At 40.0% G+C, this 25,443-nt stretch overlaps 1 protein-coding gene across 13 annotated transcripts in view; it reads right to left on the bottom strand.

Annotated features, from left to right (window-relative positions):
• The window catches only part of FRY (FRY microtubule binding protein), a 371,144-nt gene that overhangs the window by 42,398 nt on the left and 303,303 nt on the right, over positions 1–25,443 (bottom strand). For 9 of the 13 annotated variants that reach the window (XR_006286421.1, XM_043531626.1, XM_043531634.1 and 6 more), the window contains 9 exons: positions 24,070–24,167; positions 23,805–23,975; positions 17,216–17,356; positions 16,359–16,538; positions 11,206–11,367; positions 10,638–10,712; positions 9,347–9,517; positions 5,494–5,502; positions 1,023–1,223 (listed from right to left, as the gene is read on the bottom strand). Coding sequence is in view for 12 of the 13 variants with exons in the window: in XM_043531626.1 (XP_043387561.1) it covers positions 1,023–1,223; positions 5,494–5,502; positions 9,347–9,517; positions 10,638–10,712; positions 11,206–11,367; positions 16,359–16,538; positions 17,216–17,356; positions 23,805–23,975; positions 24,070–24,167 (1,208 nt within the window). In the remaining variant the exon portion in view is untranslated. The remainder of the gene's footprint in view (positions 1–1,022; positions 1,224–5,493; positions 5,503–9,346; positions 9,518–10,637; positions 10,713–11,205; positions 11,368–16,358; positions 16,539–17,215; positions 17,357–23,804; positions 23,976–24,069; positions 24,168–25,443) is intronic. The other 4 variants (XM_043531593.1, XM_043531608.1, XM_043531618.1 and 1 more) reach the window with 1 other exon arrangement.

The raw sequence follows: 25,443 nt of genomic DNA, 5'->3' as shown, positions 1-25,443 counted from the left end.
GTACTGAAATGATGCAGACTGAACCTCAAGATACATGTGCACTTCTTTCCTTTGATAATACACTTGGGTGGGGTGGGAGGACTCAGACTTAGATATCCTCATATCACAGTCAGAGATCTTCTAAGCTACCCCAGTTTACTCCTCCACCATTCAATACAGCTACACTTAACACAGGTTTCAGAGTAACAGCCGTGTTAGTCTGTATTCGCAAAAAGAAAAGGAGTACTTGTGGCACCTTAGAGACTAACCAATTTATCTGAGTATGCATCCGATGAAGTGAGCTGTAGCTCACGAAAGCTCATGCTCAAATAAATTGATTAGTCTCTAAGGTGCCACAAGTACTCCTTTTCTTTTTACACTTAACACAGTAAATGCAGATGGAGTGCCAGCTCCAGGTCCTGGCGGTGGTGGCGGGGAAGGGGAGGGCAAAGTTAAGGTTGTTTTGGTGTTTACATTATCTCTGTATTTCCTGGTTTTCCAGAAGTTTGAGTTTTGCTGTACCTGACATTCTGGAAGGGCATGAGCTACACCAGGCAACTTTATCTCCGCATTAACAAAGTTTTTTGCCATTTAATATATGAATGCAATGCACACACTGTGCTAATGCCACCTTCCCAAGGCTGTTGATTAGCTTGTTTCAGCTTGTATACTTTTCATTTTATAATCTTTCAATTTTTTATTCATATTTAAACATCCCAAAGGTGAATTTTTCAAAATCGGATGTCTGCTACATTTTATAAACATTATACATCTGAAGGATTTAACATTGGCCATTTAAGCAAAACTAATAGCTTGCTGAATAAAGTGCTGCTTATCAGATCTGACACTTCCTGTGTTTAGTACTTTCATCAACATTCTTTTCCATTTTCAGTTAAAGGACAAGCGAGCCATTAGAAAGCACTCAGTTACATGACATTTGGCATCCCAGTTGATCAGTTTGCATTTAGGCAACAGGAAATTAAAAGATCACTTTATTAAAAAAAATCTATCTATTCTTAACAAACGGTAAATTAACTACTTACTAGGTCTGAATGTTCCAATATTTGGCTTGTTGTTAGGTCCTCCTCCTCTGATGACTCATCGGAGTCCTCATGGTTCCTTTTATTTAGGCTGGGTGTACTTCCTGAAAGCTGGCTTTCCTCCAGAAGCTGCATATCGCATTTGTCCAGACTATCTAAAGAACGTCTGCGCACTCCCCAGTTGAAATTGTCCATACTTTCACCCTGAAAACATATGCAGGCTCAACTTGTTTCCTATACTATTATATACAATTATTTTCAAAATTACTAATAATTTGTTCTAATCTAGAAGAAGAATGTTTTTGATATAAAAATATAGTACTGATCTTATATGATCACAATTTTGTTAAGCAATAAAGTAACCAGAAACTACTGAAACTTTCTAAGACTCCATTTGGATATAAGAGCAATAAAGATGGAAATAAAAGTTACATTAATATTCATTATTTTGAATACTAAGTGTTTTTCATGCTTTGCTGCTTAAAAATTTGCTTTTATAATTCCATGAGCACATATATGCATATCTCAATGTCAATGAAACAGTGACAGGTTAAATAAAAATTTTAAAGCAACTTGAAAAGATTCCCCCCCCTCTACCCCCCCCCCCCCCCAGTGTTACTGTAAAACATTAGACTCAATCATACAGGACATGTTCATAGTAATATTTCAATAGCAAATCACATGTTAAATATTTTAGATTCTCTGTACTACGTACATAACCACAGTAATGAAATGCAAAGTTAAGGCAGATTTGAATGCAGCTCTAATTTTGCATGCACAATGCAATGGCGAAAGCAGCACAGCTTTTTAACTTTTATTCTAGGTTTCTGATTGATTTTTCTTTATAAACTGGACATTTTTTCCCCCAGAAATAAGCTGACTAGTATGGACCAACATTTCACTTTTTAAAAGGGACAAAGTCAACTTAAAAATCAAATTTGTATCTGAATATTTTCTTCCTATTTAAGGTTCTGAGTCTATGCACGCTTATGCAAATATGAGTTAAAGCACAATGGGTAAGTATTTGCAGGATTAAGACAATAGTGGCAAACACTGCCTAAGATTGTTATAAATGAATAAAGTTACTGAAAAAAGTGTTTCACACTATTTTTCCCATTTGTTTACTTTTGCATTTGACAGTACTTTGTGTGTAGTCAGTTTCACTAATTCCCTTCTAGGGGCAAGTTAAGGCCAAGTCCTTGCAGATATTTAAGCATATGCATAATTTTACTCATATGAGTAGGCCCACTGAGGTCAAAGGGGCTCTGCACAGGGCCAAGCGTCATCCAATTTGGATCCAATTGCAGGTTTGGGGTCTTAATCATTTTCCCTCTTGCTAAAAAGACTCTTATAAAGACATCAACATAAGAAAAAAAGCTATTACAGGAAAAAGGATTAAAGGGGGGAAAAAGTAAGTACAAAACCTACTTTTAAAATGGTGCTCTACAAGAAACCAGAATTTTTAAAAATGAATCAGCTTCAAGTTAACAATTAACCTTTAAATATGAAATAATTAAATATATATTTTTAAAATTTGGCAAAAAAATCTTTGTCTTAAAATCATAAACAGGAAGAAAAAATTATATATTACACATGAAGTATATTATATTTTTATAGAGTCCCACACCCATCCAGAATATACTCCTGAGTAATATAATAAATTTTCGTAGGTGAAAAAGGCCCAGTTCAGCATGCACCTAACTTTGGGCATATGAGCAATGCCATTGATTTTCACAGGACTTCTCACATAATTAAAATTAGACATTTGCTTAATACCTTGCTAAATCAGGGCCAAAGGCATAAGCAGCAATGAATTAAGTATAAGTTTATTTTAAAATAAATCACTGAATTTGTGCAAAGATATATAAGCATTTTGAATCACTGCCTTTTAGTGTAAAGAACACTGGCATATAGATATTCAGAGAAAAAGCTCTGGATAACAATGATAAGCTAACCTCTCATGAACAAAGATGGAGCAAAACTTAAAATAGATGCAGAAAAGAGAAAATACCTCTAGAAATATATGCTAGTCTAGCCCAGCCCACTGAAACATTTGGTAGACTTAAGGGATATACTACAATCAACAGCAAAATGACAATGAATCCATTATGAAGCCAGACATAGCAGAATATTGTGTCTTTCATATTATGGAAGTGGGAACACATAATAGGTTGGTCGTTGGAAAAGAACAGAAATTATGTCCAACATTTAAGGAAACTTGTCTCTTTGAATTGTAAAAAATATTTTATAATTTCAAACTATTTATTTGTGTTAAAAATTATTTTTTCCCCAACATGAAGGCTACAGGACAACTGCACCAGTTTCTCTTCCTCCACAAGGTATCCGGTAACAAGAAATAGATGAATGTCATGCCCTTGTCTTTATTATGCCAACTGCCACTGAAATATCCAGCAGTTTTACTTTGCAGCTGGTGCCACAGAAATGAAGCACTAATTTATTTCCACTGCTGTCCTCTTTGGAATCTCTCAAAGAAGAAAAGATGAAAAGAAGAAAAGAAAAACAAAATGGATGAGAGATAAAAAGAAGGGCAATATATAGTAAATGTAATCAGGAAAAACAGGGTGAGAGAAAATGGGACAAATCAAAGAAAGGAAAACAAATTATGAAGATGAAGACACTAAAAATGAGGAGAGAGTACAAGAGAGGAGGCTTGCAGGAGATGTGAGGTACACATCAAAAATATGTGGGGCCTGATCTTTCCAATGGTACATACAGATTTCACACTGAATTCAATGACAGACTGGAGCGTGTAGACAGATTACTATTTTTACACCAAAAAATAATTTTGTTATCACAATTAATGAGGAGGAAAGATGGTCTTAAGCAGCTATTAACTTCTCTTTTGCTGCACGCAGAAATTATCATCTACTTTCCATAAAGCTACTTGTTACAAACACAGATCAGTTCATGTGATCATTGTGACTCCTGAACAATGGCCAGATATGACAGCATACTCTATCACTTAGCATCATACAGTAGGGGGGCAGGGGTTGAACACATTGTGTGTCCATCCTAAACACTACCACAAACCAGACTGAAACTGGGACCTCTGTGGTTAGGGGAAAAAAATAAAATAAAAAGCAGTTCTACCAGGCAGACAAGAATATATGCTCAATCAAGCCAGAAGGAATTGTGCTAAGCTTGTTGCAGACAAGAGCTTCCCTGGCAGTGTTGGCAAAACATGAGTCCATTAACTTTGCCCATAAATAGCAATGTATATAGATACAGTGTTGTCCATGTAGATTAGATATGTTTTAGTAATTTAAGATTAACACAGTATTTCCATATGTTTGTGTCCATATGCTTGTGTCTGTTTCCCAAATGGTGGGGAAGGTTCTAGTGGGTTGCAGATCTAGTGTAAAGGGGAGACACTAGGAGGCATAAGGGGGTTGGAGAGCGAGCCTGCACCATACTTATTCTGTAGTGGCGGCTTGACCCAGCTCCTGCTCTGGATGTTATGACCTGGCACATGGGGACACAGTGCCATTCATTCAAATTTGGCCTGGCTGCCTCTCTGTCATGATAGGGGTCCAGCCAGGCCAAACCAGAGAGATGCTGTGATCCCATGCATTAGGTCACAACACCCAGAATGGGGAGCCAGCCCCAATTCTGTGAACAGGAACTGCTGCTGTAGGATGAACGAGGCTCTCTCGCTCTCCAAATAATATTTTCTATGATCTCTTAATAGCTTTCAGTGTCATTTCAATTTTCTACAGAAAGTTAAAGGTTTAAAACTTAGGCCCCAACTCTGCAAACCACATATGTGCATCCTTAACTTTACTCACATTAGTCCCATTGACTTCACTGGAACTACTCATGATTAAATGTAAGCACACATATGTTTTCAGGATCAGAGCCATAAATAGTCAGTAAAACTCTGGGGAACTGTGGACTACTGAAAACTTTTCTATAAAGAGGTCACATGTACCTGTTTTCGCCGCATGCTAAGAAGAACTAATGTACCTATTAATTTCAACATGGAAGTTAAGAGTCAGTCATCAGTAGTTTAATGCTACAAAAGCAAAAAACTTTTCTACATTTTAACAAGATGAATGTGACAGATTAACTAAACATATTTCCTGTTTTTTAGTGTCTGTGTACTACTTATGTGCACAGTTATTGAAAAAGAAAAAGAGTCCAACTTTGCAACTCAAATTAGAAATGAGGGGATTTAATCTAGAATCCCCATTTTTAAAATCACATATTCTTTGATAATGTAAAGCCACACATATTTGAAGTTAAGCCCCAAATAGCTGAATTACTTTCAACTCAATTTTTCTAGAGCTCTAAAAATATTTCTAGGGCAAAGCAGCAGGTGAAACACCACTTACATACATACATACACACACACAAACTGAAAGAGAAAAAAACCTACGGTGTTATTCTATAATACAAATTTGCAACAATACACACCATCTACTTGCATATCTGAATTCAAATAGCATTATCTTACCTGAAGTTCCTGGATAGCAGATATAATAGATAGAAAAACAAATAAAAATCTATTTAAAATTACTGTATTAAAGATACCATGTACTTAAACATTTGCCCTACAGTAATAAATAACGCTATCAGAAAAACTTTAGCTCTGTAATGCTACCATTAAGTAAAAAATAAAAATAAAATAAAATACTATGTTATTGGTTTTTAAATCTTTATTAAATACCAAACAATCATATCTTGTGATCTGTGCATAATGCACCCAGCACTGACCGGTTTATAATATAATCTTTCCAAAATAGCTGTCTCCATTTGTGCTAGTCTGAGCTTTCCAACACTGTTTTATTCATGTTTATGAACACCAAATTTAGATTAGGTGTAAGTGAGTAAAGTTCCAATGAAGTCACTATAGTTCTCACCTCTTATGCAAGGCCTGAATTTGGCCCTTTATTTGTATTTGTTTAAAACACTGAATTGCATAATGATGTGAGGGTTCAATTACAGGAAATATATTATTGGGTTGCCTAATAATGTTGCTATAGTTAAAAATAAATATATTTTCCCATTATAATTCCCTCTTTTCAGGCTTTCAAAGTTGAAAGTAATAACTCCAGTCTCGCTTAAATCTTGATAGGCAAGTTCCAGATGTGGAGCAGTTTATCAAATAGTGAAGGGTTTTTTTATATCTGTATTTTTAGTTTTACTTTATGTAAAAATAGAGATGTTGGATACTTGATCCACAAGTACCATAAGACTGATTTTTTTTTTTAAGGTTTAGAAGCAAGTTTTGTCATTAGTAGTTCAATACTGGGATGGTCAAAACATATGGAAAACCACAGTAGAATCCTTTCCGGGATGAACTAAACACATATTAAGTTTTTCCTACTTTTGTATCTGACTTTGTAATTGCTACATGTTTGGTATGATCACTGGTTCAAGGGAAGCTGCTCATGTGATTCCAGGGATGATATGGCCTTTATTCAATAACATGGACTAATCTCTTGTAGAGAGTTGGGAATGTTTATATTATCATTAATTAATTATTATTACTATAATGAACTGTAAAATGTTTGCCAAAATTTAACAATGCACAATCTGCTGAGTTTATGTTACATCCATCCCCCTCACCCTTCTATCCATATATTGACTAATTTAGGCCTCAATCCTAAAGTTAGGCACATACTTAAATCTTTGCGGGATCAGGGATTAAGACTATCAACTCTTTGGGGCAGGGACTTCACAGCACCTTGCACAATGAGGCGCCAACCTGGTTCTGGATCTATAAGCATTACTTCAGCAGTGCTACTAATAACAATTTTCTAATTGGTTTGCTGCTTTGTCTATATTTCTACTCTTTGCTCTCTGGCTCAATACTGAAGTTTTTTTCTCCATCTGATTTTAACAGCTGAAGGGAAAGAAGAAGCAATTCTCAAATCTCAGTCTGTGGGTGGAATCCTGCTTTCATGATTCTCATGCCAATTTATCGTCTGATAATTGACCAAATTATAATAAAATTATCTTGCATTGTAATATTTTGAATACATTTTTAAAGATGTGTTTGTAATGACTGCAGCCCGTGGTTTTTTTTTCCACAAAGTTATTTGGCATAAATATTTTGTCCTTTATCATTATCTTTAACAGCTTTTGAACTCTATTGTAACAATCACAGACAAAAATTAATCTTGTAGATCTAGTCAGAACTAATTTAAAATTTTTCGTGCAAGCTATTCAGCTTAGCCATGAATGGACCTTGCAGATGATTTTGCTTTCCCACTCAATGGGAACTAAATTAACGTTTGTCTCTTTCTGTCTTCCAGAGATCAGCCTGGATGGATTGTTAAATTCTTGACTAATGATGCTAGGACTTCATTTCAGATAGTTCAAGAAAGAGCTGCTTTTATTTGTCAGATAGCTACATCCAGTGAGACATTAGTGCTTTCCTCCAAGAGGTCAAAGAGGGAAGTGCCATATCATACGGGTGCCTCTTTCCCCTATCATTCTACCTAATGAGGTCTGAAATTGAAATAACCGCATTTTAGAGAAAATGATTATGTAGGAAAATGCCTGTCATGAATGACAACAGTAAGGATGAGTGAAGCCTGGTAGGGAGAGTGACCCTATAATTTCAAGAACTGAGACGTAAAATGCTATTGGAAAAGATATCTTCTGCATGGACAGCACTAGAGATAATGGCAGAATTGGCTGGGGGCCTGGAATTTTTATTTTAAAAAGCTGTAAGTGAATTTTGTGCTTACGAAAGTGAGGGCTAACATTATTGGCTTAAGAAGCCATATTACAGGCTGGCACTGTGAAAGCTTCCTCATACTACTCTGCCAATGCACCTCAATCCTTGCATGCCACCACTTTTGCATTTCCAGTTATGGGCTACTTTTGAGCAGAGGCTGCCAATCACATTAAATTGTGGGGAGGGGGGGGCGGGGGGAGGGTTGTGTGGAGGTGCAGTGCCATTTAGGTTTGGCCTGGCCATCCCTGAGAGGCACTGTGACCCCGTGCACCAGGTCGCAACATTCAGAGTGGGGAGACAGGCTCAGCACTGTGGGACGGGAAACGACTGGTGGTATGAGTGAGGGGTGCGTTCATTGTCCAACCACCCTGGGGCCTCCTCTACTTATCTGGCTAAGGAAAGTGTATGTTTCCCTGGTTTTGCACCCTTGGTTTCATGATTTCTGTGAGTCCAACTGAACGCATGAACCCACACTAACGCTACTTCTGCTCCATCCCTTCATTCTCTCTTCTATCTCTCAATTAAAAAACGTAATCACAAGCATTATGACACCTGAGTTCACAATGGAGAAGTATGACTGCTGCTTGTAATACGGCTTGAAATGTGCAAGCAAGGGTGCTTGTCAGCTCTGCTGCACACACTTTTGTCTCGAGGCTATTAATGTTGAATCTGGGTCTCCACAGCGGTAGCAAGATGTGCTACCAGCTGAACTGTCAGGCTGGCCAAAGATCTTCATTTTAAATACTTGGAAATAGTTGACCAATAGTTTCTGAATTTTTAAATGGTAGCAACATTGTTAGACATGTACAATATTGGGTATGAGTTTCTTGTCCCTTCCCATTCAAGTGGAAAGGATTATTCCCAGTTGGCACAAGTTTGCTCAAGGGTTAAATGGTTTAAAAAAACTAAAACAAAATAAAGAATAGAACAACCTTATCCCTCAACTGTATAATGTATATTTGATTGAAATTCCCCTGAAGCGTTTGTAATTAAAGGTGAACTGACAGGCTTTACCTGCCAAGTCCTGATCTCAAGCCTCAGGGTTCTGTTTTGCTCCTGCAAGAGCCATGAAATCATTGACGCCCAAGGCAGAGCAGAAACTGCATCCTTTTAAGTGCTCAAATGTTAGTGATTTCATCAACTGTTGCAGGAGTAACAGAACCCTGAGGGCTTGAATTCAGGTTTTGGCAAGTTATTGATGAAAGAACTGATTTTAAACTTTTTTGTTTTGTAACGTAATTTCTTAAAAGCTGCAGATATATTTTGTTAACAATTTGGGATCTTCAACAACTTGTGTTTCAAAGCTTTTAATTTCACTTTAAAGTTACAGAAACCTGATATTTGTGTTGCCATTAGAACTGCAGCTTTGCCTTTCAGTAGTAATTCTGCAGTGTGTATTAAAGTGGATTCAGACAGGAAGGGTGTGGTAGCTTGCCAATGTTAAGCTACTGTCACAACACTGTGAACATTATAAATACGTTTATTGAAAATCAAATCTAGAGTCATATAGTTACATTTTTATGTTATAAAGAGTGAATTACTTAGTAATAAGAAGTGTTAAACTGTGTTTTAGCCAGAGATAAAACTTAAGCAAAGCCATTTCATAGAGAATATACTGTACCTCCCCATCTTCCAGTTCAACATCTAGGAAATCGAAGTCCCTAAAGACTCTGAACTGTTGTTCACTGTTTGAATCGTCCATGTTCTCTTGTTCCCTTGTTCCGTCTTCTGAAGACACCAAGCTTGTCTGGTGCTCAATCAGATCCAAATCACCACATGAAGAAAAAATTACCTACAATTCAAAAGATTTCTCTTTTGAGAAACTTTCCCCTTTGGTTGCTTGTTAGTAAAAGCTGAATTGGTTATTCAGAAGACTGTATTTCCAGTACACACCTAATTCCTTTAGCTGGTATTTTTAGAACACGCTCTTTTACTATTTATGTTGGACAGGTGCCTTGAGATTAAATCTTGTACAAAGACACAACTTCATGCTGCAGGAACATGTCCAAGAATGTAACAGCTACCTCCTAATGGCTGCAGACTGATGTTGCCTAAATGTTTAGATACATTTATGGGAATGAAATTCAAAGAGCTCACTGCTGAAAGGACTGTCAAGGGGATGAGTTAATACTTTCACCAGAAAACCTCTAGTTAAACATGCTTAAGCATGTGGCGAGATTAGGAAACATAACACAGACTAATTTGTGCAGCAGTAGCTTTTCCTTTCCCACTGAACAATGTCTGCAGTTTAGATGAGAACAATTCATTCTGTGGGTTCCTGTTTTGTTCAAACTGAGAACACGTCCACAACATTATAGCAAGAGTGGCATAGTAATAATGTATCACAAAGTCCTCAAGATTTTTATATTGCTTTTAAAATGTTTAAGCATTATTTTAAAGAAAATAAATACAAATCTTTATCTTTGAAATTTAAAAAATCCCTCGATCAACCAAGAAAACTGGAATAGTGCACTATACGTTCCACTGCATGAGACAATACTCATTTCCTTAAAGAGTAATGTTAGGATCATTATCTCATGGGATGATAAGGGTGCTAATCTTCATTGCTTTTTCTGTAATTGAATCTAGAAAGGAGCTAGACTGACAGTACTGGAGACGAAAATGTTCTATCCATAGAACAGGTAAAGCTTGGACAGTGATAGTGCCAGCAATCCAACAACGCTCCACCGAACTGCTTCATAGCCTGTTCTGGAAGCACAGCCTCTAAAAGTGAGAGGGCCGTTTGTGCTGAGAAATGCAACATGTGCCAGATTGTGCTAACTACGATGATGGTTTTGTGACATGGAATAAATTAAAACAGCTCTGAAATTCAGGGAGATGAAGTTCGTGATATTTAAAATTAAAGATACAAAAATAACAAAACACGAAACAGACAACGCAGCAAGACTCACTGAAGGGTTTTTGCTCAGCCCCACATCTTGACCACACAGAGTAAGGACGTGTACCAGCTTTTCCTTTGTCCTTTTCTAGAAAAAACATTTTTAATTTTAGCATCATTCTTTATCCATTCTGTTGGAAACTAGAGGGATATGTTATTAGGAAAAACTATGATCAGAGACTCACTGGTTTGATGTTAAAGGAATTATTTTAGAGCAAGTATACATACAGGGAAATAGATAAAAGCAGTAGCTAATACTTTTTCCGTACTTAAAAAATTTAAAAACTGGTCTATTCATGCCATTAGGCCCTAAACTAGTAAAGCACTAAAACACGGGTATAACTTCACTGGGACTACTCAAGATCTTGAAATAAAGCACATGCGTAAGTTTTTACATTACACCAAATCTCCAATATGCTAAGCAACAGCAATAAATAAATAAATATATTTTGTATGTTTTTACTTTAGCTGGCAGCTAACAAAATCCAATAGTGCAAAACAATGTCACATTCAGGAGCAATGCTGCAGGCGTATTTTAATGAATAGGGGGCTCCATTATAGGCACTTAGTGGGAATTCTACCTGAGAATACTGAGGTCTTTTCCAGCTCACAGGAACGAGGACATTGGAATTAGAACCTGAGGAGGTTGAGGAAGTGCTTCGAGTGACAGCCATTGCCCGGGGTTTACCATCTCGGCCAGCAGAACTCTGTAGCTCATCATATCGTCTCCCAATAACTGGAGTCTGAAATAACATAGAGAATAAAGCCGTATTATGTCGAATAATGTTAATGAGCTTATATAGGCACCTGTTAGCTCACTTGTAGATGAATGTCACTCTGAAGACAGGTATGCCCAAAATTTTACCTATTTTTTGTTTTTCTGTTTATGAGCCTCATGTAAATCTTTACATGTATATTTTCCACCATATATTCTTCACAGCTTCTCTACCCCCAACAATGCCAGCACCTCAGTATTCAGGAGCAGCTTACAGAAATAAATGAGTTTACCGAACGAGCAATGGAGAAAAGCAAATTTTGTTAAATAAACTTATTTCAGCTGCAGATTTCTCACAGGCTGTTGTTACAGAGGTTTTTCTGCAGGGTGCTGAGCACTCTGGCTCCGATCCAGCAGAGCACTTATGCACATACTGAAATGTTTTGCTGGATCAGGCCAGAGTGCTCAGAGAGCCAAGGACAGTAAGAGTGAGAAAACCTTTATGGAAAAATACTAAAAGTACATCCTTTTGTGGTAGTGTTTCCTTTATAAACCCTGTTTCTCAGTAGCTGTTGTAAGAATAAGTCTCCAATCCTGCATACACACACGTGATTAACTTTAATCAGGTGAGTAGTCCCATAAAGTTAAGTATGTACGTAAGTGTTTGCATGGTCAAAATGTCTCCTGTCAAAAGACTCCAGTCTGAAACTAGATAATATGGATTTACTTAGGTAACATATTTTTGTACATTTTTAAAAAGAAGAGTTTATTATAATTTGTATTTAAATTAATCAAGTCAACAGCTATGTTATAAAGATGTGAAATGTAACATACACAGACATATATATATATACACATATAACATGGATATATATAACATGGGATTCCAAAGGAAAAACTCTTAAAACCTGGGGAAAATAACGACATATATATATATGTCATTATTTTCCCCAGGTTTTAAGAGTTTTTCCTTTGGAATCCCATGTTCGGAAAAAATATGTTGAAACCAAAACCAAAAAGAGAGGTTGCTCTCCCTGTGCAGTAACTGTAGTTCTTCGAGATAGTGTGTCCCTATGGGTGCTCAGCTTCAGGTGTGTGTCCAGCCCATGAGCCTTCGATGGGAGATTTTCATTAGCAGTGTCTGTTCAGCCTGCGCATTCACTGTTGATATCCTTGTGCCCTGCATTGACACTATATCAGGCTGCGCGGGCAACCCACCCTTAGTTCCTTCTCCACTGCCAAGTCTCAAATGGAAACTCCAAAGCATAGGGGAAAGAGGGCTGGTAGTGGAGCACCTATAGGGGGACACATCCTGAAGAACTACAGTTACTGCAAAGGGTGAGTAACTTTCTCTTTCTTCTTCGAGTAGTGTCCCTAGGGGTGCTCCACTTCAGATGACTCCCAAGCAGTATCCCATCAGGGAGCTTCGGAGTCAAGTCCATTACTGAGGAAAGAACTGCATTGCCAATTGCTGCTTCAGATCTGGAGGCACTGACTAAAGCACAGTGTCTGGAGAAGAAATGTACCAAAGACTGTGTAGTAACTGACAAGCCGTTGGGGGGTAGGGGAGGGGGAGAGAGAAGAGTGCTGGTAGCAAGCTATAATACACTCCAAAATCCATTTTAATAACCTTTGGGTATAAACTGCAGAGCCTTTTGACCTGTCTGCAAATGAAATGTACAATCTAAGGAATGATTTAGTCCTATGTAGATAGAAGGATAATGCCCTTCTGACATCTAGAGTATGGAGTACAGTCTCCACGTTGGACTTGTGCAGTTTCAGAAAAAGAACTGTCACGTAATGATCTGGTTCAGATGAAATTCAGAAGACACTTTAGGAAGAAACCTGAGACGTGGCCATAAGGAAACCTTATCCTTGTAGAAAACTGTGAAAGGAGGTTCTGCCATTAAGGCCCCAATCTCTTCAACTCTGTGGGCTGAGGTAATAGTTATTAGGAAGGTTGTTTCCATAGACAAATTTGATAAGGAGCAGATCACTACCCATTCAAAGGAAAGCTTCCTGAGACTTTTAAGAATCAGATTAAAGTCCCAAACAGGGGTAGGGCTTTTCAGCAGTGGAAAGAAATTTCCCAGGCCTTTCGTGAACCTTATGTTTGCAGGGTGAGAAAACAGGGAGAACTTTTCAATAATGGTATGAAAAGCTGTTAGGGCTGCCCGATGAATTTTGGGAGAACTAAGTGACAGCCCTGTTTTCTTGAACTGAAAAAGATATTCCACAACAGGCAGAAGTGGGCCAGATTGCTGGACAGTGTCCTGGAGTTCACACCAGTGACTAAATTTTCTCCACTTCTGAAGTATTTCTAGTAGAATCTTTCCTGCTGTTTAATAATATGTACTGTACTTCTGCAGAACAGGATGACTCTAGCCCCATGAACCATCGAGGAGCCACGCCTTGAGGCAGAGAAGGCTCAGACTGGGATGCAGCAGTCAACTGGGATAGGAGTGGAGGAGTGATTGGGAGATGTATTGGTGGACAGAGAGCTAGGTGGAACAGGTAAGGAAACCACGCTTGCCTCGACCATGTTGTGGCTATTAGAATGACTCTGATCCCATCCTGTATGATTTTGTTCACCACTCTGAGGATCAAAAGCATCTGGGGAAAAGCATAAAACAGCTTCCCCATTCCAAGGGAATAGGAAGGTGTTCCCAGGGAATAGCAACCTAACCTTCCCCTTGAACAAAATATGTGGCATTTTTTATTCCTAGTTGTTGCAAAATGGGCCACTTCTGGTAATCCTCAAATCTGAAAAATGCTGACCAGAACTTGGGGATTCAGCTCCCATTTGTAGTCTTGGGGAAAATACCTGCTGAGAGCATCAGCCGTGACATTTTGTCTGACCGGAAAATACATTGCAAAATTCCCATGTGATGTTTTATGTACCAGTTCCATAACCTTATTGCTTCAGCACAGAGGGAAGGGGAATTTCCCTCCTCCATGCTGACTGATACAGAACACACAGGCCACGTTGTCCATCATGACCCTCATGGATCTGTGCCTGATAAGAGGCAGAAAATGAAGCCACCCATTTCTGACTGCTGTGAGCTCCAGCAGATTGATATTGAGGGAGGTTTCCTGGGGTGATCATTTCCCCTGTACTGTGAGAGCATCCATGGTTATGGTTACAGAAAAGGAACCCCTGCCCCTACATTGTGATGAACATTTCGCCAGTCTAGGGAATGCTTTACCTGCTGGAGAAGTGACACCTGCTTGTCTAGGATGTGTTTGTTTGGTGAATAAACTGATGAGCCATCCCTAGGCACAGATGATCCATGCCTGCTGATGCGGGGGCGGAGGGGCACAACCCCAGAACAGCTTGAGTTACGACCCCCTGGCAAGGAGCAGCTCCTCCATGCTGCTCCCAGCTGTTCCTTTGCTCCTGCCTCTCTCTGCCTGGCACAGTTCATCGGCTCAGCTGCTCCGCAGGGAGGGGGCCCAGCCCACCATATGAGTGAGCAATCTGGGGGGGCACATGCCCCCAACGTGTTGCCCCTACTGCTAGAAATAGCAAAGATGTAACCTCATATGTTCGGACACAAAGGTACAAGCTGCCACGTAATCGAGGAATTGAAGAAAGTTTCTGACTCAAGTCTGAGGGCTCTTTTGAATAGTTCTGACAAGCTTTGATAATGTTACAAACTTGCCCATGGGAAGGAAGGCCTTGGCTACTAAAGAGCCAGGGATGGCCCTATAAATTGTATGTTCTGAATGGGGGTCAGTGTGGATTTTTCCACATTCATCTATAGGCCCAAATCTAAGAACAGGGAAAGTGTTTTTGCATGGCAGATGACACCTCGTGGCATGACTGATCCTTGGAGCAGCCGGTCATTGAGGTATGGGAATACTGTGATCATCTGATGACGCAAGTAAGCAACCACCAACAGACCCTTTGAAAACACTCTTGGATCCGAGGAGAGGCCAAACAGGAGCACCCGACACTGAAAATTATCCTGGCCTATCAAAAAATGCAGGAACCTTCTGTGGGACAGGTGTACTGTTATATAGAAGTATGTGTCTTAAAGGTCAAGGGCTGAAAACCAATCCATTGATTTTAGAGAAGAAATTATAGCTGCCAGAGTCACCATTCTGAACTTCTGAGACTTTATGAATTTGTTTAGGCGTCTGAGATCTAAGATTGGTCTCCACCCTCTGTTTTTCTATGGTCTGAGGAAATACCTCAGAGAGAAAGCTCTCCCCCTGTGCTGAGCAGGAACAGGTTCAACTGCTCCTAACCAAAGAAGGGAATTTAATTCCTGTCTTAACAGGGAGTCATAAGAGGGGGTCCCTATAGATGGATGGGGAAGGGGAACAAGGAGGTGGGAGGGCAGTAAAATGGAGTGTATAGCCCAATGTTATCACTTCTGTCACGTTGTCTGGAGTGGCTCATGACCGAGAGTGCCAATCTTATCATAGACTGTCAAAAGCAGGGCAGACACCCCAAACTGGTGGTATATTCTATAATTAGATTTCACCAAGCCAGGAACAAATGTGAACTCCTAGATCACTGTACGAGTCTTACCTTGGAGTCACAGACAGTTCCATTGGGCACTCCAGTCTATTTTGCCACCCAAGCAAGCTGGACTTAGTGATACATATCACTTACACAAACAATCAAAAATATTCAGGTTGCTCTCAGTCCCAAGAAATCAGTCACTCAGGCTGAAGTGGTTGAAAAGGGTGGTTCGTCCATGCAGCCTAATATAGCCTTGGTGTGAGGCACAAGAATATCAATGGCGCATATGTGGGCTGAAGAGATGCTACTAATGAAAATCTCCTATCAAAGGTGTTCATGCACCTTAAGTGAAGCACCCAGAGGCACACTACTCAAAGAAGAACATGGTCTTCCCATATAGGTATTAAGTTTAACTCTGGATCTAAAACAATGTTTTTAAGATGATGTCTTGAAATTTTCCCTGCTTCCCAATTCTTCAACTTTCATAACGAACTAAGATGGAAATTAAGGTCCGAACTAGTAGATTTTCCTTGTGATATATACAGTACCTCAGAAATATCGAAATGAAACTCCAAAGTTTTCCCTGGCAGTTCCTTTGAAGCACTGTTCCATACTCGATGTATTTCCATTTTCGAAAGATCACTGTGTTGGTAGGAAGGTAAAACCAGGCTGGCAGAGCGAGAAACTACCAACTTCAAGATGTTCAAGGCTTCTCTCCAGTGAATGCTCTAGAAGTAGATATTGTTTTTGTCAAAACAATTTGAAAGAAGAATTTACATCAATTAACAATACCTTTACAGCCGCATTATTAACTACGAATCTTAACAACTACTAAAAGTGATGACACACAATTAAAGTAAGTTAAATACTGAAATCATTCATAGATTTTGGAATTCAGCACAAAATTGAGTTCTAGAAATAGTGCTAGTAGAATAAAGGTGTTTTTTTTAAAGGATTGGACATTTTTGTAAATAACAACTGCAGTTAAACGAGAAGGATAAAATTACAAGGACTAACATCAACCCTCATACTTCAGAGTATGAATTAATTACCAGCTAGGTCAGGAAGAGATTTCTGCCATGGTATCATGGTACAGTTTTGCATTTACTTGCAATTAGGTACATTATTATTTATCATTGGTTAGGCACAGACAAGGTGCTTGTACTGCACAAGACTCCTTGACCTGAAGTATTTTATTCCAATTAAAGATTTTATAGTGGGTTATGAAAGTTTTACATCTTACTTTGGCACACCTGGTATTGGCTGCAGCAGAGACAGAGGGAGAATATTGGACTAGATATTGTGTGTCAGTATGGTAATTCCTAAGTTCATATATGAAAGTTTAATATTTCACAGTAACTACTGTTCAATTCATATTTTAATACAAGGAAGATACAATATTTACCTGCACATATTTTTCAATTGTCTTTAACACTTCCATGTTAAACTGTTTAACAGGAATACCTGACAAGTCCATATAACTAAGAAGACTGTAGATCATCTGCAAGAGGGACTGTTGCATGCTGGGAAGGCCCTTTTCTAGTAGCTATGAAAAAACAAGTGAAAATAACTGGATTTTGAAAGGTTGTTTCTCCAAGAAAACAGCACCAATATCAGTCAGGTACAGACAGCATTTCCCTAGCTGAAAAACAATAATTTTAGAATGTCTTGTTACAATAATTAGTAATGATGTTACTAACAAGACAAACTACAAAAGGTAAATTATGGAGTCTGGAGCTAATTAACTATATTCTGATAATGAAACATAAAACTTCTTGTCTGCCCAGTACTCCTATTCTAAGCTATCCAGAAAGCCCGTACAAGGACAGAATAAGCTGGCAGCTGAAATTCAGAACTTAATTGAGAGAGACATCCAATAAAAAATAACCAAATATCTTTTTATTTTTTCCTTGGCTGGAAGTCTGAGGAAAAGGTTGAGGAGACACAGGCCGAAAGAAATAGACCACCATTATTCAGACAGCAAATTATATTTACCCAATAAATTTCACTACCAATGCCCTCCAGCGATAGCTTCCATGGAAACACATATTCACTGGATAGGAAGATGGAATGCCTGGTCTCTCTCATGGTAGAAATTAATATAGAGATGAGCCTAAACGAAAACCCTAGCTTTAAATATTCCCAAATTCTGGAATGTTTGGATCTGCATCCAGGAGTACAAGATCTTGATTTTGCAAACATGATTATGCTTAACCTGGCGTATGTGAGTAGTTCCACTGACTTCAAAGATTACAGCCTTAAGGATTTGTGTGTCACATGAATAACACATTTCTGATCTGATAATTTTCTGTTAGTGGCTTCTCTCTTCATTCGTTGCTAACAGGTAATACCTCCTGCATGTGGAAGTTGGAGGTGGTCTAATGTTGTTGGAGGCTCTAGGACTAAGCCCCACCTTTCAGCTCTGGCTGCCAGAAGAGATCTCTCAGAGCTGCAGAAATACTCCAGCAGTCAATTATTAGCATTAAGACAACAATTTGATATGATATGTAAATAAACTTAAGATCATTATATGTCCAAGTCTCCTTTTAGAGAAAAATTTCAAATTTTACAAATTTTATTCCAGTCATTTCCCAGACTAGTAGGTTGGGTTCAATGAGGAGAAAAGCTCCTAGCAGAAAGAAAATAAGCAGGTAAGAAATTTTTCATTCTGTAGCACAGCTTCTCTCCTCATTCACCAATAATGGGAAGTAGTAAACAATAAATCACAAAAGTGGGGGGAAAGAAGCAGAGTTTTAATTATTATTACAGTAGAATACTAGGCAGAAACAAGAATTCCCCCCATATAAAGTAAGAGCTGTATAATTTAAGGAATTATTTGGGAACCGACCCAGCAACACTTTCCTACCAAAGGATGCCTCTGCAGGGGAATAGAAATCCATGTTGCAAATCTTCCTCAGATTAGGCTCATATCCTTTTACCCACAATGCCACCAGAGACCTCACAGAGTGAGCTTGACTCCTTTGTAAATGGCTTCCTAGCATGCCAACTGGTGCAGGATTTTAACATTGTGCCTGTAGGAACATTGAGGTCCTAAGGACTTGGCATTTTGGACAGGATGAGATGAACAGGGTACAATTGGCATGTATACTCTATATGCTTGAAAAATATCTTTAGAGCTCTAAGAATGCCCATACATGCCACAACTTTCCAAAGGGGTGCAAAGGGTTAGAACAAAATGACGGGAAAACCCTATTTACCAGTAACTGTGGAAATAAAAACTCATCTGAAGAGAAAGTCTTCTGGAGCAGTACAAGTAACTTTTTTCCTCATGACAACAGTAGTGTGGTTCTGTATTGACAGAGGAACTAATTCCAAACTTATCTTTTCAAGGTGATGGCAACTAAAAAAAGCCAGCCACAGGCTTGTCTAATCTGTTATTTTGATTAATTTTGACACCTGATGATACTCAGATAAGGAGTCTGATGTGCCTGCCTGAAGAACCCACTTTTCCATGGTGCTTGGTTGTAGGACTCCAGTGAACCATCCTGGAGAATCTCTAGTGTAAATGAAAAGGAGGACTTGTGGCACCTTAGAGACTAACAAATTTATCTGAGCATAAGCTTTCGTAAGCTACAGCTCACTTCATCATCGGATGCATCCAATGAAGTGAGTTGTAGCTCACGAAAGCTTATGCTCAAATAAATTTGTTAGGCTCTAAGGTGCCACAAGTCCTCCTTTTCTTTTTGCGGATACAGACTAACACGGCTGCTACTCTGAAACTAGTGTAAATGAGATCACCAGAACTTTGTGGTTACTATTATTGTTTATATTATGGTAGCATCTAGAGCCCTGGACCCGTAGGGCTGGGCACTGTACAAACAAGACAACCTTTGCCCCAGAGAGCATTCAGTTTCTCCTCACACAAAAATGTAATTTGACCAGATCAATCATTGCAATTTCCTGGTTGAATTCTGTCTGGATACCAAAAAATATCTATGATGCTAATGGAGAAACTCTGATAAACTACACTTCTCTTCTCATGTCCATCCTGTTAACTGTAGGTTGTCCAGGTCTAAATCAAAGAATTCGAGAGGACTGGTGTTTTCTGCAGGTGCAATGGAGGTTCCTTAGTTGTCTTTCAAATCTGAAGTGCTTTCTGGGCCAGTGGTGGAGTGGGATGAGGTGGGACTTCAGTTCTGCTTTTTCCTCTTTTCTGCATGCTTTATGTGAACTGTCTTGAAAAACAGCACATTCTTCTCTACCCAGGATATTATTTCCTTTATCACAGAGAGGTTCTGATGTCTGCTTATGTCTTGGCTTTGGAAGGGATATAAACATGCATGCTTCAGTCTTAAGCAAACCTCTAATGGGAAGTAAAAAGAAACTTCCCCTATGAACACCATAACTGCCCACTACAGGGTTTCTTGCACCTTCCTCTGAAGTGACTTGTGCTGGCTATTGTCAGATATGATACTGGACTCAGTGGACCACTGGTCTGAGTCCATGTGGTCACATTTATATGTTTTTGTTCACACATGCATCTGATAGGGCTGTTGAAGAGAACTAAAAGCGTGTACTCTGAGATTTTGGAAATCAGTCTCCAAGTATGCTCCCCATACTGCAAGACTTGCTTCGATAGTGCATATGTAAGGGGCTACAGTGAAAATTGGGTTGGTTTTCTGCATGTTGCTCATACTTACCTGCCCACAAAGGGACATTTGGATACGACCTGGGAATGACACCTAATTTGCATGGTCTCTGCTGAGTGGTTCCATGTATTTAGAAGGAACTGGAAGTACATTTTGAGAAAAAGCATTCAGGGATTGTCCCAGTGCATAGCACCAGCAATCTGAGCCACCAGAGATAACTGTCTACAGTTGACCACTGCCAAGCAATGGATGATGTAATCAAGTTTTGGATCTTTGCAAACCTTTACTGTGATGGCAAAATTATTACCAGATTCATGCCTGGGTATGAATCCGTTCAAGCAGCTGGCAAGCTGTGAATGGGTCTGTTTCTCTGGACAAGTCACTGATTGCTATGTTGTCCCTTCCTGAGCCTTGCTGTAACTACTAATAGCCATTTTTTTATTACTCTGGGTATAAAGGGTAGAGCAGAAAGAAGAGTCCTGTACAGGAATTGAGAATTCACACAAATGCTCATTTTCTCTTTGTCATACTGAGGATTTTGTTGCTTTGAGAAGAAAATGCATGCAGGTTGCATTAGGAGCTTCTGCTCCAGATTCTTCCCTCTTAGGGGAACAGTCCCTTCATGAACACCTTTGGTGTTGACAGTGACCAACGGATTGCTATGTTGGCTTTGGTAGTGAGGGTTGAGGCCCCGTCTCACTCGGGTTCCTTTATTTGGCACACAGTAAAGCTATGCTGAATTGATCAGACTCGAGCATAGAAGGTGAGGATAGAGCAGTGGTTTTCAAACTTTTTTTCTGGCGACCCAGTTGAAGAAAATTGTTGATGCCCGCGACCCAACAGAGCTGGGGATGAGGGGTTTGGGATGTGGGAGGGATTCAGGGATGGGGAAGAGGTTTGGGGTTCAGGGGTGAGGGCTGTGGGGCGGGGCTGGGAATGAGGGGCTCAGTGCTTGAGTGTGGCTCAGGGCTGGGGCAGAGGGTTGGCGTATGGGAGGGGGTCAGGGCTCTGGGTTGGTGGTGAAGGCTCTGGGGTGGGGCTGGGGATGAGGGATTTGGGGTGCAGGAGGGGCCTCAGGTTTGGGGGCTGCTCAGGGCTGGGGCAGGGTGCAGGGTTGGGGTGAGGGCTTACTTCCGGTGGCTTCGGGTCAGTGGTGCAGCTGGGGTGCAGAAGAAGGCTTCCCGCCTGTCCTGGCACTGAGGACCATGCTGCTCCCTGGAAGCGGCCAACAGCAGGTCCGGTTCCTAGGCGGAGGTGCGCAAACAGCTCCGTGTGGCTCTCGCCTGCAGGCACTGCCCTCCCAGCTCCCATTGGCTGGGAACTGGCCAATGGGAGTGTGGAGCCAGTGTTTGGGGCGGGGGCAGCACGTGGAGCCCCCAATCCACAGTTTGAAAACCACTGGTATAGAGCATACCACACATCCAAAGTTACACAGCAAACCTCTTCCTCTATATATATTTACACATTACATTTCACGATACAATATTCATATACATTGCAACATTTGAGATTGGCATGGTTACTTTGTAGGTCAAGCTTATCCATTGTTCATAGCACCAGGGTGTTCCTGCTTATCTTAGTTAGCACAGACATCCTGACTCCCACATACTGCTTATTAAGCCCTAATTTACAACTTAACCTTCTGTTCATCTTCCCAATTGGCCCATTAAGAAGTGAGGCAAGTTACTGATGTCAAGCCAGGCCTACAGTCCATTGGCATGGAGCCAGAATATGGAGAAGGGAAAGGCAAAGAGAGAGACCTCTTCCTACCCATCAGATTCTGAGCCCCATTCCTTGGCAGACTGAAAACTAGACAGGCACAATTCCCATTACACTGCAGCCCGAGGCAGGGCTGCGCAGGCGGAACAGGCTTCTCTGCTGGTCCAGACATGCTGCAGGGTAAGGAAGGGGCAGGGTACCTGCTACAGAGCACTGTCAGAGGACCCCTGTAAGCAGAGATGCCACAGCACACACTTGCCTCTCAGGGTGGGGAGGAAAAGGAGAAAGGGTTTAAACCCTGACATTTACCCCACTTGCTCATTAACAATCTGAACTGCTCTCTTTCAAAGGGGATGCTTGCTTTTGCCTATTTGGAACTCAGAGTCTCTGGCATTTGCATAAGTAAACCCTGAGCAGGCTGAGAGGTGTTCCCCTCTCTATGGGAACTGTCATGCTCCTGGTTGAGCCTCCCATGGTGGTGTTTCAGCTTTGGGTGGGGGTTGAGGCCCTCCACACCTCTCCGACTCAAAGCCACATGCTCTGGCAGAGCGAGGGTCAGAGGCTTTATGGCTACCGGGCACCGTTATCCTCTCTAGCCTGTGACCTGGCAGGGGGAGAGTCAATGGCTTGTGGCAGCAGGGCATAGACAGCCTTCTCAAGCCCCTACCTCAGCAGAGTGACAGTCAATGGTTTGTGGCAGCAGGGCTCAGTTTATCCTGTGAGGCTCTTGGAAAGCTCCCTATAGCTCCCCCTGGGCTTGGCTGGATGTTTGCAGGGCTTCTCTGCTGCCACAGTGGAGGGCAGAGGGTGCTCACTAGAGAAGTGTTGAATTGGAGAAGCAAGAGGATTAGAGCCTCAATACTCCACTGATTCCTCACCTCAGGGGAGAGAGAGAGGAGCTAGAAGGAAGTGAAGTCATGCATGACAACAAATAAACATGAAAGTTATAGAAAATGGTTGAGAAAATCTGAACTGCCAACTTTTTCTGCTGCTGAATGGGGCAGAAAATGGGGCAGAAAATCTGGTGGCCTGAGCAGAAGAATGGGGCTCCAGCTTGGAGTCTCCAGCAACATTAGATGGCCTCTGAATTCTGCAGACAGGTGGTATTACCCATTACTGATGAATGAGGAGAGAAGCAGCGAATTCTCTCTGGAGTTAGAAGAATGCATTTGGATCCATTACGCATGGATATTTATAACAAGAAATGCATTGTTATGTAACAAGCGGTTTAGGTTAGATTGTGCAGCCCTTACTTACGTCCCATTGAAAGGAATGACAGAAAATACTAACTCCTGTAAGTGTTCACCAACACGAATAAGGATGGACAATCTAGCCCAAAATTATAAACTATAAAAGGTGCATGCATAAGGTAGTTACACACTCTTTCTTTGTACTCCAGTTCTGGATGCAGTGGAAAACCCTATTTATTCATGGGCAAGCACAGCTTTAAGAAGTAATCAACCTGAGGACTTTACTTGACTTTGGATATGTTTTGCATTAAGTGTTCAATTTTTTCAAAAAAGCATACAGCAAAATTCTGCTCTCAGATCTGCACTTTGAGTAAGAACAGAGGATAGGAGATCTTTAATGAATAGCCAAGAGGCTATAGCCCTTCAGTTTGTCTGTCAATTGAAGATGGAAAATTGTTTGGTTTTAAAAACTTACCTCAGCCAAATATGTAACCATACTCAGGGTAATGTCGGCGAATGCTTCATGGAGGTAACGGCAAACAACATTTACCCAGGTAGCACAGTCTCTTGTATAGCTGTGAGTTTTATAAAGGGTCATCACATGTGCAAGATTTGATAGCTTAGGGTTCTTTTCTTCCAAACAAGCCTAATTAAATATGAATGTCACATTATGTTAAGAACAAGTCAAAGACATTCACAAGACTTAATATGATGTACAATGTACCAAATAAATTTCCTACCTGAGCAATTCTCTCTGCTATATCCTTACAGAACTGGTTTGGGCTATCAAAATGTTGAATTAAATGAGGCAGGAGACACAAGACATTCAGTGGGAACCCTGGTACAGAACAATACAATACAAAGTGGATATTTGATGAGAGGACAGGAATATTAGTTGTCTTTTAAGCAATATTTTGCTGGCAGCTATAATCACAAAAGTACATTACAGTGATGTTATATAGACTCTTTCAAATTGTTCAGACCCCATATTTCACCTTAAGACTGCTGTATCAGATTAAACATAACATCTATTAAATATATGACAGTGTGATGGTGTCATTACAAAGAATGGGACTGATTCTGCAAACATTTACTAACATACAAAGTGCTTACTACCAGGTATAATCACATGGAATTAGTAGTAGTAAGCACTGCTACTAATCGTAAATGTTTGCAGGATCTGGCCCTACACCTCAATATCCAAAATTCCAATAATACTGGAGGCATTTTTTGTATAATATATACTGCTAATATATGGTAAGAGAAGGAGGAGGTAATAAAATAAAATGTTGGGCCTGATTCTCAGCCCCATTTCCCTACATTTTACACTGAGTGGCCAAAAGAAAAAAGGGGCGGGGAGGGGGAAGAGGGAGGAAGAAGATGTCTGCAACTGGCCAACGGAGAATTCCCCAAGTGAGGGGAATTCTGAATTGGTAGAAAGCTAAAGCAAAATTTAGATCTAAGTCACACAGTTCTTCTCAAAGTATGGCGGTGTTTGGAAAAAAGATTCTGGTTTCAGACCTTGACTAGTGAGGATTCTCACGGCTCTGAATATAGCAGCCCCGCCTCATCCCAAGAAAAAAGAACTTGAGGTTTTATTATAGAAATACTGAGAAAACTTCACAGGCCTTGCTATGTTCTATAACTAGAAATAAAATGTGAAAGAATATCCCTGTACAAAAATGACATCTTTCCTGCTCCCCTGATATTGAATAGGTGTGCTGAGACCTCTGACTATCATGCTGACCAAAACTGTCTCATTGTTTCCTTGTACTCCCCCGTCTGTATCCATCTGTTGTCTCTTGTCTTATATTTAAATTGCAAGCTCTTTGGTGCAGGGGCTGTCTTTTTGTTCTTTATTTGTACAGCGCCTAGCACACAGGAGTCTTGGTCCATGACTGGGGTGCTGAGGTGCTATGATATTACAAATAATAAATAATAGTAATAACAAAAGAATTTCCCTTTAGTTGTTTCTTTGGAGAGATCTGCAATGAGTATAAATATGTATTCATTAAAAAATGCATTACAATTTGTAGCATTACAATTTGTACACACAAAAATAAATTTATATTCCATAAGGTGACATAGGTATTTTTAAGTAGCATAGTGAGGTT

The sequence above is a fragment of the Chelonia mydas genome, chromosome 1 (assembly GCF_015237465.2).
Source record: "Chelonia mydas isolate rCheMyd1 chromosome 1, rCheMyd1.pri.v2, whole genome shotgun sequence".
NCBI lineage: Eukaryota > Metazoa > Chordata > Testudines > Cheloniidae > Chelonia > Chelonia mydas.
The sequence above is the reverse complement of the archived record's forward strand: the minus strand, read 5'-3'. Positions and strand labels throughout refer to the sequence as shown.